Source organism: Solenopsis invicta, chromosome 4, assembly GCF_016802725.1.
Source record: "Solenopsis invicta isolate M01_SB chromosome 4, UNIL_Sinv_3.0, whole genome shotgun sequence".
NCBI classification, from domain to species: domain Eukaryota; kingdom Metazoa; phylum Arthropoda; class Insecta; order Hymenoptera; family Formicidae; genus Solenopsis; species Solenopsis invicta.
In genome coordinates, this window is record NC_052667.1 from 17629830 (window position 1) to 17648957 (window position 19128).

General features: G+C 38.9%; 1 protein-coding gene across 1 annotated transcript in view; it reads right to left on the reverse strand.

Moving 5' to 3' along the window:
* Window positions 1-19128, reverse strand: part of LOC105200444 (sodium/potassium-transporting ATPase subunit beta-1) — a 223991-nt gene that overhangs the window by 162456 nt on the left and 42407 nt on the right. The window contains exon 3 of the mRNA XM_039447782.1: window positions 4226-4345. Within this exon, the coding sequence (XP_039303716.1) occupies window positions 4226-4345 (120 nt within the window). The remainder of the gene's footprint in view (window positions 1-4225; window positions 4346-19128) is intronic.

Below are 19128 nucleotides of genomic sequence, written 5' to 3' on the forward strand. Positions count from 1 at the left end.
AATTTATGGTGCAACAAACATACCTGCCATATGGCAACGTTGTATGGAAACCGTTCTACAAGATCTTCCTAATGTATTGAATTTCTTTCATGACGTATTACTATTCGCCGATGGATTCGATAACCTAATGCGAATTCTAGACGAAGTGTTAGAGCGACTACAATCGCATGGTCTTCGCCTCAATCGTGCAAAATACGTTTTTGCCACATCATCTGTCGAATTCTTAGGTCATAAAATTGACGGCATATATAAATTGGACAAAGATGTTGAAGCAATTCGAGAGGCACCTACAAAACCACCTACAAAAGAAGACTTGCAATTATTTCTAGGCAAGGCAACATACTATAACTCCTTCATTTCAGATTTATCGACGAGAAGCCGAATACTAAGTACTTCTTGATGAACCTTTTACATGGACAGCAGCTATAGAAAGAGCTTACAATGACATCAAGAAAGCATTAATCTCTTCACAAGTTTTAATGCCATACGATCCAATACTTCTACTACTGCTAGCAACGGATGCAAGTAAAATAGGACTAGGCGCTGTATTGTCTCATCGACTTAGAAATAGACAAGAACGTCCCATCGCCTTTTCAAGCCGTACATTATCGGTTACTGAGCAACGCTACCCTCAAATCGACAAAGAGGCGTTAGCAATAGTATGAGCTGTACAAAAATTCTTCTACTACTTGTACGCACGTCATTTTATACTTATTACGGATCACAAGCCCCTTACGCAAATACTACATCCGGAAAAATCATTCCTGGTATTATGGATTAACCGTATGGCAAATTACGCTGACTACCTTTCTCATTTTAATTACGACATCGATTTTAAACTAACAAAATTGAACGCAAATTCTGATTACTGCTCTCGCGCGCTATTGCCAACAACAAACAGTTTCCACCGAATCACAGTTAAGGAAGAAACGGTTCAAGATGAATTTAATGAATTTGTATTATGCGAAATCAATCAATTACCGGTGCGAAAAATATAGCCCGAGAAACACGGAAGAATCCAAAGTTAGGTAAACTCATCTTGAATGAAACATCATTACTTGAATCAGGTAAATATTTGATACGCGCAGGATATAAAGCTCCAAAGGCCAAGTACACAGTGGCATATAACTGCTTATTATTTGAGCATTGGATTGTCATCCCAACTTTACTACAAAAAACGATTCTAAGCGATCTACATGCAGCTTATGTAGGTATCGTTAAAATCAAAAGTATTGCTCGCTCTTTTGTTTATTGGCCCGGCATTGATGCAGACATTGAGCGGACCGTCAAGTCTTGCAAGGAGTGCGCCAAACACGCACACCACCCGCCAAAATTTCGAGACCACCATTGGGATATCCAAAAGGACCTTGAGAACAAATACATATAGATTACGCAGGCCCAGTTGCAGGCACTATGTTACTTATCGTTGTTAACGCTTATAGCAAATGGTTAGAGGTGAGAGCAACTCATTCTACAACAACAGCTTTAACAATCACAACCCTGGACAATCTTCACATCGTACGGAGTCTCCATTACAGTCGTTTTAGATAATGGAACACAGTTCACAGCGGCAGAATTCAAAGCGTTTTCACAGTCGAGCGGGGTAAAGTATCATAAATGTACAGCACCCTACTATTCGGCGACAAATAGACAAGCGGAACGCTATGTGCAGACCGTTAAAGATGCTCTTCGCGCAATATCTACGACACCAGAATCGTTGCAACCCAATTTAAACAAGGTCCTACAACAATACAGGAAGGCTTCACATACTACAACAGGTCAAACACCAGCTCAACTATTTCTTGGACGCAACATACGTAGAAGAATAGATTTGGTGCGACCAGATAACGCACATACAAAGGTGATGGAAAAGCAACAAGCTACATTTAATGCTTCATTCCGAGAATTTCAGCCTAAACAAATAGTTCATTTTTTATCAAACAATCCAAGGATGGATTAATGAGGCACAATCGTCACACGCCTGGGTGATCTCCACTATGACATAGATTACGGAAACAAACGCTTCAAGAGGCATGTAGATCAAATTCGTTCTTGTGACGAGAAGGGAACTGGGGAGCAACCCAACACCAGGATACCGCAAGAAGAGGATATGCCTCGCCGAGTTCATTTTTATGATAATCATTTAATACCAGTTACAGCTGAGTTGCAGGTACTACCTTCACCCCCAAGGTCACCTGTACCACCTGCACCCTCAAGGTCACCTACACCTCCAGGAGAGCTATTTTGGACCCCACTTTCAATACCACCACTACCAAGATCTTCCCCGCGCCAAATTCAACGGCCCCTTCTTACGGCGATTTTTGAGACCTTGTCGTCCTCCCCAACGTTATATTACTAAACCAATAACTGTTTTGGACATTCAGTCATTTTTTTATTGTACTGACAAATTTTTAAAGACGAGAAGAGTGTTACAAATGTATCTTATTCACTAGCAAGTTCATGGTTCTTAGCAATGGAAGTTTATGTATTGTTTTCTTACCGACGGAGCCCCCGTCGGTCCCTGTTGTTCCGTGTTTTTGCTCGCTACTGACATTATAATAAACATGAAAGTTCACTAACAAAAACCTCAATCTTATTTTATTAAAATAACAGTTGCGTACATAAAAGATATGGTACCACAAGGGTACCTCTTGAGATTGAAGTTGGCGCACAGAGACGATTTATGTGATCAGTTCAAACACTATAATACAGTTCGAATTTTGTTCTAGAACTACTTGCATCATATTTTTATAAGTATAAAATAATGATTTAAGCAAAAAAAAAGAAAATCAACTTTCTTAACTTTAGTGGTGGCGTTATCCCTTAAAACACTACTTTAACAATGCCGTAATATTAATATTTGCACTATCAATTAAAAAATGCTTATTTGTTTTTATTTATTAGGTGTATAATTTTGCTTCCTCCATTTTTTTCGATATTCGAGACTTTATTGTAGAAAATTAATTATACATTTACGATTATACATTTACGAAAATATTATCTATCGCGGATCATTACTTTCTCCTACCTTTCAAGCAGCGCACAAATCCCGCTTCGATAAAACTGTTTATTTTTTGAGGCGATCAACGTATCGATCCAATTTTTGACTTTTTTATAAGAACGAAAGTACTGGTGAGCCAGGCCGTATGTCATTGATCGAAACAAGTGATAGTCAGAGGGAGCAATGTTTAAAGAATACGGCGGATGGGGTAGGACTTTCCATTTCAACGTTTCCAAGTATGTTTTGTCCAATTTTGCGACATGGGATCTAGCAATGTCATGCTACAAAATCACTTTATCGTGTCTCTCATTGTGTCTCTCATGTTGCGGCCGTTTGTTTTTTAATGCTTGGTTTTGGCAAACGCATTAATTGCTTTTGATACAGATCGCCTGTGTTTATTTTAGACGGTTTCAGCATCTCATAATACACTACGCTGAGCTGCTCCTACCAAATACAGAGCATGACCTTTGAACTGTCAATATTCGGTCTTTCCACGTCAACGTGGAAGCATGACCGAGAAGTCTCCATGATTTTCTGCACTTGGGGTTATTGCAACGAATCCCATTTTTTGTCCCCAGTTCGTCACAATGCGATCCAGAAATCTCATTCCGTCTTTGTTTTTCAAGCAGCTGTTCATAAGCAAACAAACGCCGTTCAACATTTCTCAGTTTCAAGTCGTACGGCACCCAATTTCCTTGTTTGAATCATTCCCATGGCTTTCAGGCGTTTCAAAAAGACTTGTTAAGTCACTCCTAATGATCTTTCCAATTCTTCTTGCGTTTAACACAAGTCTTCATGAAGTAATGCTTTCAATTTTGCATCTTTGGAAACCTTCTCTCTTCCACCTCCATGCCGGTCTTTGATGTCAAAATCACCATTCTTGAAGCATTGAAACCACTCACCACACGTTCTTTCACTAATAGTGGTCTCGCCATAAGTATTTGAGAGCACTCGATAAACCTCAGTCGCAGATTTCTTCATATTGAAGAACAGAAAATTAAAACTTCCCACAATTGACCAGAATTTGACTCGTAAACTGGCATTCTCAATTGAGAATAACTTTACGATGCGGACACAAATCGACTAATGCTTCGATGGGATTATGTTGACAAATGCTCAAGCTTATTGTATGACGTCTACATCTGTTTATTTCCACCACCACATATCGCTAAAGTCATTTGGAAAACGGCGGAAGCAAAGTTGTACATCTAATAGTATTTATACCTTGTAAAAAGTCACTCAAGACTTGCACGTATCTCTTTGGACGAGCATTTGCGCTAGAATTATCTACCCAAATAATAGGAGATTTTGTAGGTAACAAAATATTCGGTTTGAAGGCAATTCCTGTTTGGAGAAAATATAAAACAGTATAACATCACAAATGTACTTTCATCGTAAATTCTCTGGTGAAAATTTTTCTCAAAATTCGTTATGTTGTGGTTTTTAAAATTTATATAAATACATGTAAATTTTATTACATTAAAAAACTTTTTTCAAATCACAAATACGTTATTGGACCAATAGTGTAACAACACAATGATAGTAAGAAAGCCTTCATCGGTCGTAGCTAGATCTTAGTGCTTTTATTTTTATTTATGTGATTTTATATACTTCTCCGAATTCAACCAGAATGTGCGCCGAATTAATTTTCGGTCATAACACAGCATGTCAAATAAGAATTAGTAATATCACTATTTATATTAAATTAATTAATTTAATATAATACTTGATGCTGATTTGCATCTATATACCCATTTCCCCCTGAAAAAACTGTAAGAAATTTATTGCAAAAAATATTTTCTCAGATCTTTTTTGTATTAAATTTACGATCGCATTTACGAGCGTCGTGCAACTCCGTTGGGTACCCGTGACATTAATCACACAAAAATTTGTAGATTACAATAACCAATCACGCGGAAATTACTAAAATAAGTTGAACGCCAGATACGAGAGAGCATTATACTCTTACGCAAAAACTAACAAAATGTTTAACTTGGAATTTTTTAAAAAGTCATGGGTAATAATATAACTGATTACTCAGCCACGGAATCGACTGAAGGAGAGGGGTGGTTTGGAGCGGGCTGGAGGATGGAGAAGAGCAAAAAAACTTACTGAGTATTTGACTTGTAACAGAGAAGAAAGTAACTTATATTTGTTAAAATAAAAGTTACTTTTTCTGTCAGAGAAAAAAGTTTATTTGTTGACAAGTTGCATCACTTACTAACATTCATTTGTGACAACAATGCGTTTTCCGTTCACGGGCGTAGCCGGAAAATGTGCGATACATCCAATGGTACGAGCTCATTCACAGAATGCGACGTTACAATTATTGTGATACAACAATAATCTGACGATACACGATATTCGAACACGACATTCTATAAGCCATACTCTTCGCACACGCTTAATATACGCGACAATTCTAGATCAAACATTCAATATAACGTCGGAACTACATGATCGGAAATATCGCACGCGTTAAATAAAGACAATAAGAATTGAATAAAACATAATACGGACGATAACGAGATGCGATGCGCTTAGCTGTGGTGTCGTTAGATGCGTTAACATAAAATTAACGGAATTAATACACGACAAAATTACACACGCGATACTAGAACAGACGCAATAATATTCGTGGATTATGCAAAAAAAAGCCGATCTGTTAAAAGAAGACACCGGCGTACACTGCGCGCGACTCATTCGATCAACGAAATCAGCAGCTTTACAGAAATCGGTTTGTTTCACCACGCACCCAATTTATCAATGTTCTCAATATTCTCGTCGAAGCAGACAGGTGATCCTTTCGACTTGTCGTTGCCGGTAATGGTTCCATAACGCTCGGATTTTCCGCAGGGACACGCAGAACTTTTCACCCCCATGCACGGGAGTTTATCGCGCCTCGCGATTGGACCCGCCTTATTAGGCGGTTCTCGCAATTCGCGCGAATCGTGCTGTCGATCTTTGGCACACAATTTAAGATATGTTGGGTCGTTGGATAGCTCGTAATTTTTACTGGTTTTCCGACATCAAACGACTAAGCTGACAGATTTTCTTCTAGTCCGCGACCTCCTCGCTCAGATCCAGAGTCAGAATTTATTCCGGATTTTTTCTTTTGAAGTACCTCTCACGGGGTCTTTCACGCTGAGATAGGTACTAAGTGTTGACGTTATTTTGCCTCGTACTCTTACAGTTTTCCGTAACGTACAGCGGTCTTATTTTTGTGTACACATGCGACGAGCGCGATAAAAATAATTAAAAAGAGGGGTAGAGTTCTGAAAAGGTAAACCCTCCGATTTGGTTGCCAATTAGTGTACTACTGTACTTTGGTGCATTGATTACAAATATGATAATAAAAATCATTGACAAGATTATCTTCAAGATAAAAAAATAAAGTAAAAATCAAGTTTTTAAAATTTTTTACATATATCTTGAAAAATATTGATTTTTTCGAAAAAAAATGTCAAATAAAAAATAAAGTTCTTGAAATTGTCTACAATAAAGCATCTATACATAATTTTCGTAATCGCAAAAGTATGATCATACTTTTAAATAATGCATGCTTGTAATTGTGCAAAATAAAGCATATATTTGTTCTGTTATATTAATTAAACATATATTTTGTTTATTAATTATATATATTGTGTAAAAAATAAAATAAAAGTAAAAAAATATTGTTTTTGTGTAAAGCGAGCTTGAGTTGGGTTGAGTTAAGTAAGTCAGGGACGCCGCATTTACATGAAACTGTTGCGCTCAATCGTGATGTACGGGGCACCCGTATGGTGCGATGCTCTAGTGGCCTCCTCCCGCAATATCAAGCTCCTGCACAGGCAGCAGAGAAAGATGGCCGTCAAGATTGTGAGGGTGTACTCCACCATCCCGTGGGAGGCGGCGTGCGTGTTGACCAGCTCGACATAATGGGTATACTTAGCGCGCTCGCTTACCAAGATACGAATGGAAGGAAAGACTCGCCCGTGGAGACAAGCCGGCACACAGGCGATGGTCGAGGCCAGGAGAACACTGGCCAGACAGGAAATGATTTGACACTAACAGGAGAGGATCCCTCACGCCAGAGCTGCTCTAAGAGTGCTCGAGGCTATTAGGCCCGTCTTGGAACAGTGGATAAGAAGAAGGCGCGGAGACCTCTCTTTCCACTTAACGCAAGTGCTCTCCGGACATGGATGCTTTGGAGACTACCTGCACGAGGAGATTGGACAGGAGGCCTTCGCCAAATGTCACCACTGTCCGGAGGCGAGGGACACAGCACACCTTAGAGGGATGTTCGGCCTGGACTAACGAGTGCCGTGCCCTCGCATCCAAAGTCGGCAACGACCTGAATCTGCCCAGCGTCGTTAGACAGATGCTCGCCAGCACCGAGTGCTGGGAGGCGGTGGCCTCCTTCTGCGTAACAGTTATGGCGCGGAAGGAAGTCGCCAAACGGGCCCAGGAGAATGATCCGGGGGTTTTCTCAGAGAGAAGGCGCAAGGGTAAGAGAAAACGCCGTAAGTTCCTACAACAACATACATAGACCATCCTTCCCCTGTTTGTTAAGTCAGCATAGCCGTTCCGAGTGGCGCCGCTGCGCGGGACTGCCCGACGCGGTCCCTTCCTTCGCTTTAAGACGGAGGGAACCGAACAGTACGATGGGAATTCACCACACATTGGTGGTTCCCATCTCATATTCCCAGAGAACAGTGAAGTATGCCCCTTGAGGTGTCTGCGGCGGGGTATTTGCCCGGTTAACCCGTCTGGGGCTGGGAATGCGGGACACGGAGAGCCGGGGAGCCAGAAGTGTCACTCCTGCATCCCGGTTAGGGCGGCTGACTGTTCAATAGTCATTTGCTAACTTCCGGAAGGGAGTCTCCGCTCTTGAGTGGAGACTCGTTTAGGTTAGGATGAACCTGTGTGCTCAGTCCGATTTTGTGGTCCGCCCCGAGCTTAGACGCCGACAGTTGGAGTTTAGTGGGGGAGGGGAGTTTACCGCCCTAAGAGCGGGGAATCCCACATACTCCGCGCTCTGTCCCCACAGACACGGAGATGCGCAATGCATTCCCCAATTATAAAAAAGAAAGGTAAGTCGGGGAGGCCCCGGCGTATGTCCGTGCTCTGTGACGCTCTGGGCTTCTGGGGGTGGGGGGGTGAGGGGTGCAGGTGCGCTCTACTGGTGTACTCTACTTTCCCTCCCCACCTTCCTGGAACCCGATAAGTTGCAGGGGCAGTTGCGAGGCAACCTACCTCCATAGCCAATGTAATTGTTACCAAATTATATATTTTTAATTTTCCATTGTTTAGAATTTTCCTGATTTAGAATTTTTATATGTTCAGAAACTTTAGAAATACCATTAAAAAGTTTATTAGAAATATTACTTTATCCTTGTTTAACATTAAGAGGATGCTATAGTAACCGAAGAACTCCCTCGACGTCGACACTGCAGATTATTTTTCGAGGGAAACCAGGCTATCGCTCTTTGTCCAACGCATAAATATATCTTTGTTTTTTGATTATTTTGCCATCTACGAAAAGACCTATCAACTACAGTCACTACTCTGCTTGCCATCGTTTACGTGCGCTAAACAAAATTTGTACAGCTGTTTATATGTTAAGCTTTTTTATTAGGCTTTTGACTGGAATGACACATAGTCAGTGTTGTTTGTTAGAGTTTTCTGAAGTCCGGACTAGTTTCATTTCATACATACGAGCTACAGAACGTCAGTAAATGACAAAAGTTAACCTCGGCTGACAGATTCACGAGCCGAAAATGAATAAATTTTTAACTTTTATTCTATTTTCTCGTAAAATTTTTTTGTAAACTAGCCCGGACTTTGTTTTAGTGCGTACTTTTATTCTGCAAAAGGATTTTGTAATCTGTAGAGCCAATTCGAAAATTAATGAACACTGTAATGTGTGGGTAATTCCCGTCAGTATAGCATTTTCTTAAACAACAAGCATAAAATGAAGTCTCTAATGTTTCTAAACACCGCCCTGTAGAATGATAATCGATTTATCGAAGAACTATTTTGATATAAAAATTTTGCTTAAAAAACCATATTAACAAAATTCCATGTTATTGTTTTAACTTTGCATAACTCGAAGTGTATACAGTCGAATAAAAAGTTAAATAATAAAAAAAAAAACACTCAATTGTATATACCTTCGTGTGATAATACACTCAAGTTTAAGAATAATGAGGAAGTGTATGTAATTAAAGATTAAAAGTGTACCTTGAAAAAAGTTTAAAAGTGTTCAAAAGTAAAAATGCCTTATAACAATTGTCAGTCATTATGTATTGACATACTAGCATCACTAAGAAACGGCGGGCTACTAAACAAATAATTTTATAAACAATTGTTAAAATACGTCACCTAATAACGGAAATAATAGGAGTAGCCAAATTGTCCACAGTAACCATAATACCCTCTTCTCTACCAAAGTATTTTGAAAAATGTTCCTCTATAAAACAAACGCATTTCCACGTATGCTAGAGCTGTTAGCAATGAACGCGATAAGCAAAAATTATCGACATTTCTATTAATTTTTTTTGAAAAATATATAAAACTTTATATTGATTCAGGAAATGTCTGTAACGTCTTATCATCAAAAATTGACGAGTAGAAATCCACTAAATTAGATGATGGTAATGAAATCATATAATTCAGTAGAGAGTATTTTTTGTAATATATATATTTAGTACAGTGAGAGCTAAACTAAATATATGTTGCAAAGAATAGTATTAAAAATAAACTTCCGAGAAATCATATCTAAAGTACAACTGTGTTATGATATACCACGCTCACCGTACTTGCGCCGTGTTTGTAATAGCACTTGGTTCCCATTGGTAAAATCTTTCACGAGAAGTTTTATTTCAAAAATTAAAATTTTTAATAAATCAATCCGCTTTACGTATTGTAAAGTGTTTTAAGGCTTGTATATTGTATGTGATGTATTACATGATAAATAAATGTAAAAAAATTATAAAATATTATAATTATGTAATATAGAAGATATAATATAATAAAATGTGAATAAATTAAAATTAAATCTGTGATTATTTTTACTGTCTTTAACGAACATTTTGATAGCAATTTAATAATGATACAGTGTGGTTTGATAACGGACTCATAGCGATTTGATGAACGTACGCTAGACGTTCAACCACAATACAATGCGGTTTGATAGCGGCGGGTCCAGACAGCGCACATACCGATAACACACAAACCATTCACAATGGCAGATGCCTAGAGATTTTCCGTAAGTTGGGTTAGATAAGTCAAAATGATTGGTTGGTGGGCTATCGAGATGTGCGCTATCGGAACCCTCCCGTTTGATAGACGTATAATAGATGTTTGATAAATAATACGTGGATAGTACAAGAGAGTGTGGTACAGAAAATGTTCTATCATGGTACAATATAATATGATAGATGTACGATATGTATTCAATAGACGTACGATACGTGTTCAATAAACATACAAAAGATGTTCGTTCATAACATGTAAGTGGTTCAATAGACGTTTGAGTACTTACTACATATTTTCATTGCGTTATCAAATTATATTCAAACGTGAGTAGATAGTCTAGGCGGGTTTTAACTACGGGGCAATAAAAAGGCGGGAGGGGGGGGTAAGGGGCAAAGGGGAATGTAGGCGCGGGGTACCCGCGGTACTGACCGCGGAATGGATGGTGATCCACGAGGCCTGACCTGGGAGGTGGGGGTCAGCCCGTGATACTGACCGCACGTGCGAGTCAGCCCGCGGTCCTACCCGGAGTGGGGAGTGATACTTACGGGGAATGGGTGTTGATCCTCATGATGTAGTGGATGGTGTCACCCACTGACCAAAAGGTGGGACTGATTGCGAAGATGGGGGTGAGTCACCTGTGCGGTATGTAACCGCTAGAGTCCTATATAAAGAGAGAAGCGACATCGAACCCCCACCACAACCTTCAATATCCAATTGAGTCTTTCACCGCCACTTTGGGACCGCTCTAACGTCATCAAACACCATTCGTATCATTCTGCAAACAGCTGTGGTCACAATATGGCTGCTCGCTTAGCCAATCAAGTATCCATCAGATTACCAATCAGAGCTTTGGACATCAATGTCGCTTTTCTCTTTATATAGGATTCTAGTAACCGCCGAGGTAACGGTGGAAGAAGGGGGAAGCCCGTAGTTAGAACCGGCGTGTATTATATTTTTATAATAACGCGGCAAATTTCCGCGGCGCTTTTTGCGGCTCAATTTTGCGGCGAATTTTGAAGCTTGCCGCCGCCGCCGCCGCAACCACCCACCAGAATGTTTGCAGATGCTCCCCCACGGCGCCGCGTTGGCCCAACGTTTTTTCATATGTCATATAGGTTGTTCATATTTAACGTTCTTATAGATGTTTCATTTAGTGTTTCACGTTTCATGTTTCACGTACGTCATGTACGTTATGTTTAACGTTTCGTTCTTGTACAACGTTGCCGGAACGCAAAAACGTATTGTGACATGTTCAACCAATAATGACTATGATACAATTATTGAAAAGAGGGGAAAGCCTCCCCTCTCCATTTATACGTTTCCAATACAACATTAATAACTGCAAACATTACCATTTGGCGATCAGTATTGCATCAGTCGCTCGTTTGAACAGTTTTTGGCATCGCTCTTGAATTACGTACAATGGCAAGCAAAGTGTCCAGACGTTTTCTTTATCAAGAAAATTTTTAAAATAAAGGAGATAAAGTCTACGTGAAATGGCTGAGATTTGATGGATCGCATAATTTGTGGATAAATAAAAGAGACGTTGTTTGATTTATATATTTGTAATACACACATGTATTTGTAAAAAACATTGTAAAAACGATATAAAGGTATTCATAAAAAGAAGGAATAATTGTAAATACTTTTCCTTATTCTCCTCGGTATACTTGTTGTAAACATGTAAGTGATATAGCATACAGTATCACACATGCAACTTGAAAAATAACATACATTTGATATAAAAGTATACGAAAGAAAAAAGTGGGAAGGATATACTTGTAATAAGTCACACAAAATTAATTATCTATATTAAATACTATATTGTTACAATAATAATAAGTCACGCAAAATTATTTACTTACATTGTTATGTAAAATGTTTTTTTTTAAATACTTTTTAAAATACTTTTTTTAATAAGTCACACAGAATTGATTTAAATTAGTAATAAAGATAAGCATCGCAATAACTATCATATAGTAATACAAAATGTCATAAAAAATATAAATAAAGTATAAGAAGTATAAAAAATGTATTAACCTAATTACAATATATGTATTACGATAGTATACGCCAATGTCCCCAAGAAAATGTTTCAATCGAATCAGACAAGATGTAACGTTTGTCATCAAACGGGCTGAGAGCAATCTTTTTTTCTTTGATTGCGTATATGGGATTGTTAAATTTTACCGAGAGTTTACGCATTTCGATGGCAACCAGATTTTCTGCGAAAACGCTGCAACTATGAAAATTCGGAGCAGAGATCATGGCCTCTGCCCCGTAATGGCCTTCCCATTTCGTTACTAATTTTATATTAACGTGATTACGTACATTTTCCATTGTTTTACCAAAAACTGCATTATTCATTAATTTATATAAATTTTTCTCAAAATCATTTTTCGCGTTCGTTCGAAACTCTGTATTTAATTCTATATAATTGCTGAGCCAGATGGATTAAGCGAATTGAAGTACGCGATGTATTTTTACGATTCGAAGCCGATGACGCATGCACTGTTGAAGATTGCGGTAGTGGAGGACGTAACGCTTTTTATCATGCACTGCCGCTAAAAGCTTATTTTGCCTTGACCCTGAAGGCTTATCGCTCGAAGGACAAAACGGTAAGTCACTGTGTCGATCGTGCAGATGATTCTCATATGCAAAGTCGACTTCCAATATATACCCGGTATCCGAGTTCAATGCGATCGCGTTTACATCAAAATTGTCAACGTTTTCGACCCATTTAAATTCACCGTTTAGCAACAGTTGACACATTGTCCACCCATAAAAGTTATTTACATCGTAATATTGACAATATGTCGATGGTTTTAACGGATTGTATGATTTTATATACTTATTATTGGCCTGTGCATATCTGCTCGAGCATTGACGGTAAAACTTTACAAAAGGTAAGCAGTCTCTGACGACCTTGACCTTGATATATGTTATCAATAGGAAGGTACTTAATGACATACAAAAGGTTTTAAGTAATGCTCACGTTTTATTAAAAAAATATTATCAGAGAAAGAAAAAATAGTTTTTCTTAATTATTTTAAAAAATATTCATTTTACAAAAAAATGTTATAAATAAAAAATAAAGCTTGTGATAAGCTCTACAAATAAGGTTCTATACATATTTTACCTAACTCCAATACTTTAGGAGTTATAATTAAAAAACCATTTTAAAAAAACTCTAACAAATTCAAATTTTTACATGTCGTACGGAGAACGCGTAGGCGGAGGAGGAACTCCGCCCCTCTCCTGCACCCCCTTTCCGTATTTTTTCTAACCTAACCCACCCCGTCTCAATGAGTTCACTAATAATGTGGTGGACGCGGGAAAGGGTGGGCCTTAATTTCAAATCAAATATCGCAACATGGTCAATTACACATCGTTCAATAAGTCCCGAGACTAACCCAGAGATAACGCTAGTAGTACCAAGCTGGCCACGTTTCCCTAGAATGCGAACCTTCACATGAAACGTGTACAAATTTCACGTCGATCGGACCACAAACAGCTGAGTTATTGAGGTTAGAGCAAAGTCACTTTGTAATTTGTTTGAAAAATGGAAAAAAGTGAGTTTCGCGTGTTGATAAAGCATTGTTTTTTAATGGGTAAAAACACCGTAGAAGCCCAGCAATGGCTTGAGAAATGTTATCCGGACTCCTTTCCATCTAAATCAACGATTTGTCGTTGGTATGCTGAGTTTAAACGTGGTCGTACGGACACAAACGATGCGGAACGTTCGGGTAGGCCATTGGAAGCCGTTGTACCGGAAAATGTGAGTGAAGTGTTAAAAATCGTAATGAACAATCGCAAAGTGAAGGTCCGTGACATTGCAGAAATGACACAGATATCATCTGGAAGCGTATTTACAATCCTTCATAAAAAATTGAGCCTGAAAAAGGTTTTTTCCAAGTGGGTGCCGCGATTGCTTTCAATGGAACAAAAACAGCAACGAATCGACGATTCAGAGAGCTGTTTATCGCTATTTACTCGCAATAAAAAGGATTTCCTGCGTCGATACGTAACCATGGATGAAACATGGATTCATCATTTCACTCCGGAGTCGCATCGGCAATCATCTGAGTGGCGCGCGGCTGGCGAAAGTCGCCCAAAGCGTCCAAAAACGCAGCAGTCTGCTGGCAAAGTCATGGCGTCTGTTTTTTGGGATACACATGGCGTGATTTTCATTGATTACCTGGAAAAAGGTAAATCGATCAACAGTGATTATTATATTGACTTGTTGGTACGTTTGAAGGAGGAGATCGCAGCAAAACGACCGCACATGAAGAAGAAAAAAATCCTTTTTCATCAAGACAATGCAACATGCCACAAGTCCATGAAAACAATGGTAAAATTCAACGAGTTGGGCTTTGATTTGCTTCCCCACCCTCCGTATTCGCCAGATTTAGCCCCCAGCGACTACTGGCTCTTTGCTGATCTCAAAAAAATGCTCCAGGGAAAAAAATTTGGCTCGAATGAGGAGGTCATTGCCGAAACTGAAGCCTATTTTGAAGCAAAGGATAAATCCTTCTATAAACATGGTATAGAAAAGTTGGAGAGGCGTTGGAAAGATTGTATCACTCTAAAAGGAGATTATATTGATGAATAAAAATGATTTTTGAAAAAAAATGTTGTTTTCGTTGTTAGTCTCGGGACTTATTGAACGATGTGTTAGATAACCTTGACCAAATTACAACGAAAATAGGATTAGGATTAAATTAGGTTAGTGCTCGCAACGATCTGCACATTTCAAGTCAATTCCTAAAGCGACGCCTACTGCTTCCTCCACTACCGCTGGCCGCTCAAAAGTTGAACTCGCGAATACGCGGCAGGCGCTCTGCCGAATGGTAGTTGGGGAAGCAGTAGGTGTCACTTCAGGAATCGACCCAAAATGTGCAGATCATTGCGAGCACTAGAGGTTAGAACAAATACGGGGAGGGGGTGCAGGGAAGGGGCTCCGCGAAGCCCCTCCCCCGCTCAAGCATCTACATTTCCCGCAAAACTACTCAAACTAAAAAAAAATTATTTTAAAACAGTTTTTCTACTATAACAACTACAGTATTAAAGTTAGGTAAAATATGCATATAACTTTTTATATAGAACTTATCACGAGCTTCATTTTTTGTTTGACACATTTTTTTGTAAAATGAATATTTTCTGAAATAAGTAAGAAAAACTGTTTTTTCTTTCTCTAATGATATTTTTTTAATAAAACGTGAGCATTACTTAAAACCTTTCGTATGTCACTCAGTACCTTCCCATTGATAACATATGTCAAGGTCAAGGTCGTCAGAGGCTGCTCCCCTTTTGTAAAGATTTACTGCATTGACTTAAACCGTCACGAATCCCACGTTCCACAAATAGTTTTTCAATGTCTGTGAGCAACTCGAATCTTATACCCGTTTTCTTCAACATTGCATCCCATGTGCAGCCTGGCAATGTATAGTAATGTGAGGGGTCTAAACCGTAACTCTGCATGCTTTTATCGCGAAATTGTTCAAAAATGTTGGCTAATAATAAGACATACGTTTCCAAATATAAATCGCTGTATTCACCCAGGGTTTCAATTGCGAACCGCTGCTATACGTTTTCGGCATGAGCGTAATCATTCTCTGATACCATCTGCTCGGTGAGCGAACTGTAGAATGATTCACGCGGTAAACGCGTTTCTAAAAGCTTGTCGGCATTATCAACGTACTCGTACGGAAAAACGCCTTTGCGAGGATTTCAAAATCTTTGTTTGACAATAAGGAAAATTTGGAACAAATAATTTTTAATTGATCAATACTTAGAAATGACGCCAATTGTTTGAGACTCACACTTAGGAATTTATATGAGTCAATGAATCAAAATCGTATACAATTTCGTACTTTGCCCTATTCTGTTCCTACGCCGGTAGCTGCGACATGTTTAGTAAACAAAATATATTTTTTTTTATTTATCGATAGTATATCAATCTTGCCTTCGAACGCGAGACAAATTTCTTTTATTATAAAATGCGCGTCGTAACCGCTCAAATTGTAAAAAACGACCGGAATAACGTACGTATTCTTATAATATTATTTAGATTACATTTATTATGAGCGGGATTTCGATACTTGCCGGTCAAATGATCACGCACCCACCGATTATCAAGCCACTCGTAACGGGTAAGACGCTTATCTGATATAAACGGTTTTTTGCATATATGACACTGCGTTGCGTTTAAGAATGCCTCTTTCTGCTGTCTAGTTAATTGTTCCATTGAAACATTAACGGATATTCGGGTTTTCATGTCATGCGCCAGATTTTCTAATTCTTTCGCGAACCACGCGACGCAGCGAAAGCGATACATTGATAACGCGTCGTCAAACAAGCATTTAACATAGTAAGCTATGCTAAATACCGCGTGGTGTTGATATGCGAAACTCGATGTGTTCTCTGTTTTGTTCTTCATCTTCCTCAATACGCACTCCAAATTGACGTAAATTACAAAGGGTACGCGCTCCTTGTTGTTGTATGAGTTGAATTTTAGCCATTTCTGGTCCTCTCTCGCTAGTATGATGGCGCAGTCATTTACTTTATTACACTCCACTTTGTGCGACTGCAATTTTTCCTCTAAGTGGAAGTAATACAGGCAACTGTAATAAACAAATTTAGTTTTACTAAACAATAATTAAATGTGTAAATTTTTGTTATTATTACACTTACCGATTGCAAATGAATTTCTTGTTTTTTTTTTTGCGCAGCTATGAACTGACCAGTCGCGACAGGTTCTTAATCCACGCAAAATGGCCATGAATGACGTTATGTTTATCTTCTACGTAAAAAAGATTGACGTGTTTCTTCTTCTTATCTTCAGTCAGGCGTAATGGTACAACGTAAAGTATCTTTTCTTTTCTATCAAATTTGGTACCGTACACGTTCACCAACACGTCGTTTAATTGTTCAAATTTTCCAATGTCTTTCACTTTCATTGGAAATTGTATATCGTCAAACTTTAAAACAGTCAAATAATGCAAGTAAGATGACTCCAGGGATGCATTTCTTTCAACAGGGTACAGGGCAGCCACCACCGACCACGCGAAGCAAGCATTGTCTTTTGAATGTACCTTAATTATTGCACGTTTGTCACTTACCGACAGCGGCACTTCAAAGTAACATCCCGCGTGCATGGGATTAAGTTGGTTTATATTCACCATCAAGTTCTGTACTTGGTGTAACGCCCAACTACTATCGCGTTCCTGAAACTCATCGAACATCGCTAGTATTACTTCGATTACACGCTGCTTGTACCATTCGCGCAAATTTGATGCTCTATACAGTTTATAGTTCTTTGTCGCAAGACTTTTATTATCGCGGTCGTCACGAATGTTTACAAATTTGCCGTTGAATACAGTGTTCACCTTTACACTTCTATGTTTCGCGATCGCGTCTCGCATTTGCTCGATCACCAAATCACTAACATTCTCCAAGAAATGCCGCAGTTAAATATAATCTGCGTTTATTACAGCACCTGTAAGAATACGTAATTCAAACGCGGCCTCGATCTCGCGCCACACGAGCGATTTTTTGTCACCAGCGCTGGTACTAGCGTGCGCGCCATCATCAACGTGCACAAAACGTCTTTTTAACTGCGCTTTTGCACCCGCAAGTCGCGCGATTCTCGCCACTATGGATTGTCTAGAGCCAACGGTGAGTCGAGGACGTTTGGCAATACTACAACATTCTTCGAGCTGCGCGAGGCACTCGTGGCATCGTTGCAACCACTTTAAACATTCCGCTAAATTTGCGACTTGCGAGCATTGCTCGAGCAGTTCACGTCCAATGTTCTCTAATTTTGTCACAGTTATTACGTATTACACGTTGTCTCGGAGCACTCGCAAATTTTTTCTTTACATGAATTACAGTACTGCTGTATGTGCAGAATGCAATATGGATATCGTGTGAACTTTGCTTCAAAAAAGCGAGTTATTTCCGGGCACTGATCAACTAAATCCAGCGGAATTTCTGGACCGCCGACAATAGATTCAATATGCTTTAGAGACATTTATTGATGTCCGAACGCTAATTACATATTTATTATAGTTGTTTTTTGTCTGATGAAAATTGCATCATCTAACGGGAGCATGAAAAAGTCTATCCCCACCAATCAATGAACCCATAGAATATTCTAGATCATTCATATATGTATATACAGTTGCATTGTATCAGTGTGTGTCTCTACATCAGAAATCTTGATCGCAGAGGAAAAAGGCAGGCTTGAGCGTAGCGCATATTTGCAGCGACGTGCGCCACAAACAACCTGTCGATACGTGTTCAAGGCTAACGATGCAATTTATTAAGATTATTTTTTTCATATAAGCACATGCATAAATACATAGAGGGGAAGAGGTATATCTCCTTTACATGTGCATTGTACATGTGAATATTACAATTAAAATTCTTTAGATAATAAATGGAAACTCGTAGCAACTTTTTTCTTTGGTTAAGTTATTGCAAATAATAAGACACGTATTTTATGCCTTTTACTTCTTTTCGTTATTTTTTATTGAAATACAATAATTTTTAATTATTGGTATTACAAATATTAAAAATATAACGTAAAAGTCAAGGCTTATTGCCGCTAACCATCCCTTCACCTCATTACCAAATTTGATGTTTGACCTTGGTGGCGCACTTCCCGATGCAGGAAGGCGCTCCAAATAGATTGAATTAAGTTGCGAGAGGACAAAGAGTAGCAGAGCTGGGTAGTATCACGCGCACGCAATTAACAAAAGCTATAACACTTTATTCAACTTTTGCGCAGGTGTTTCTCTCTTGAAGTCGTACAATAAGCTGAGGCTCGCGCTCGGAAAATTGCTGATCGAGGAGCCGATCAGGGAGGGGGAAAGGCGCGAGGCTCG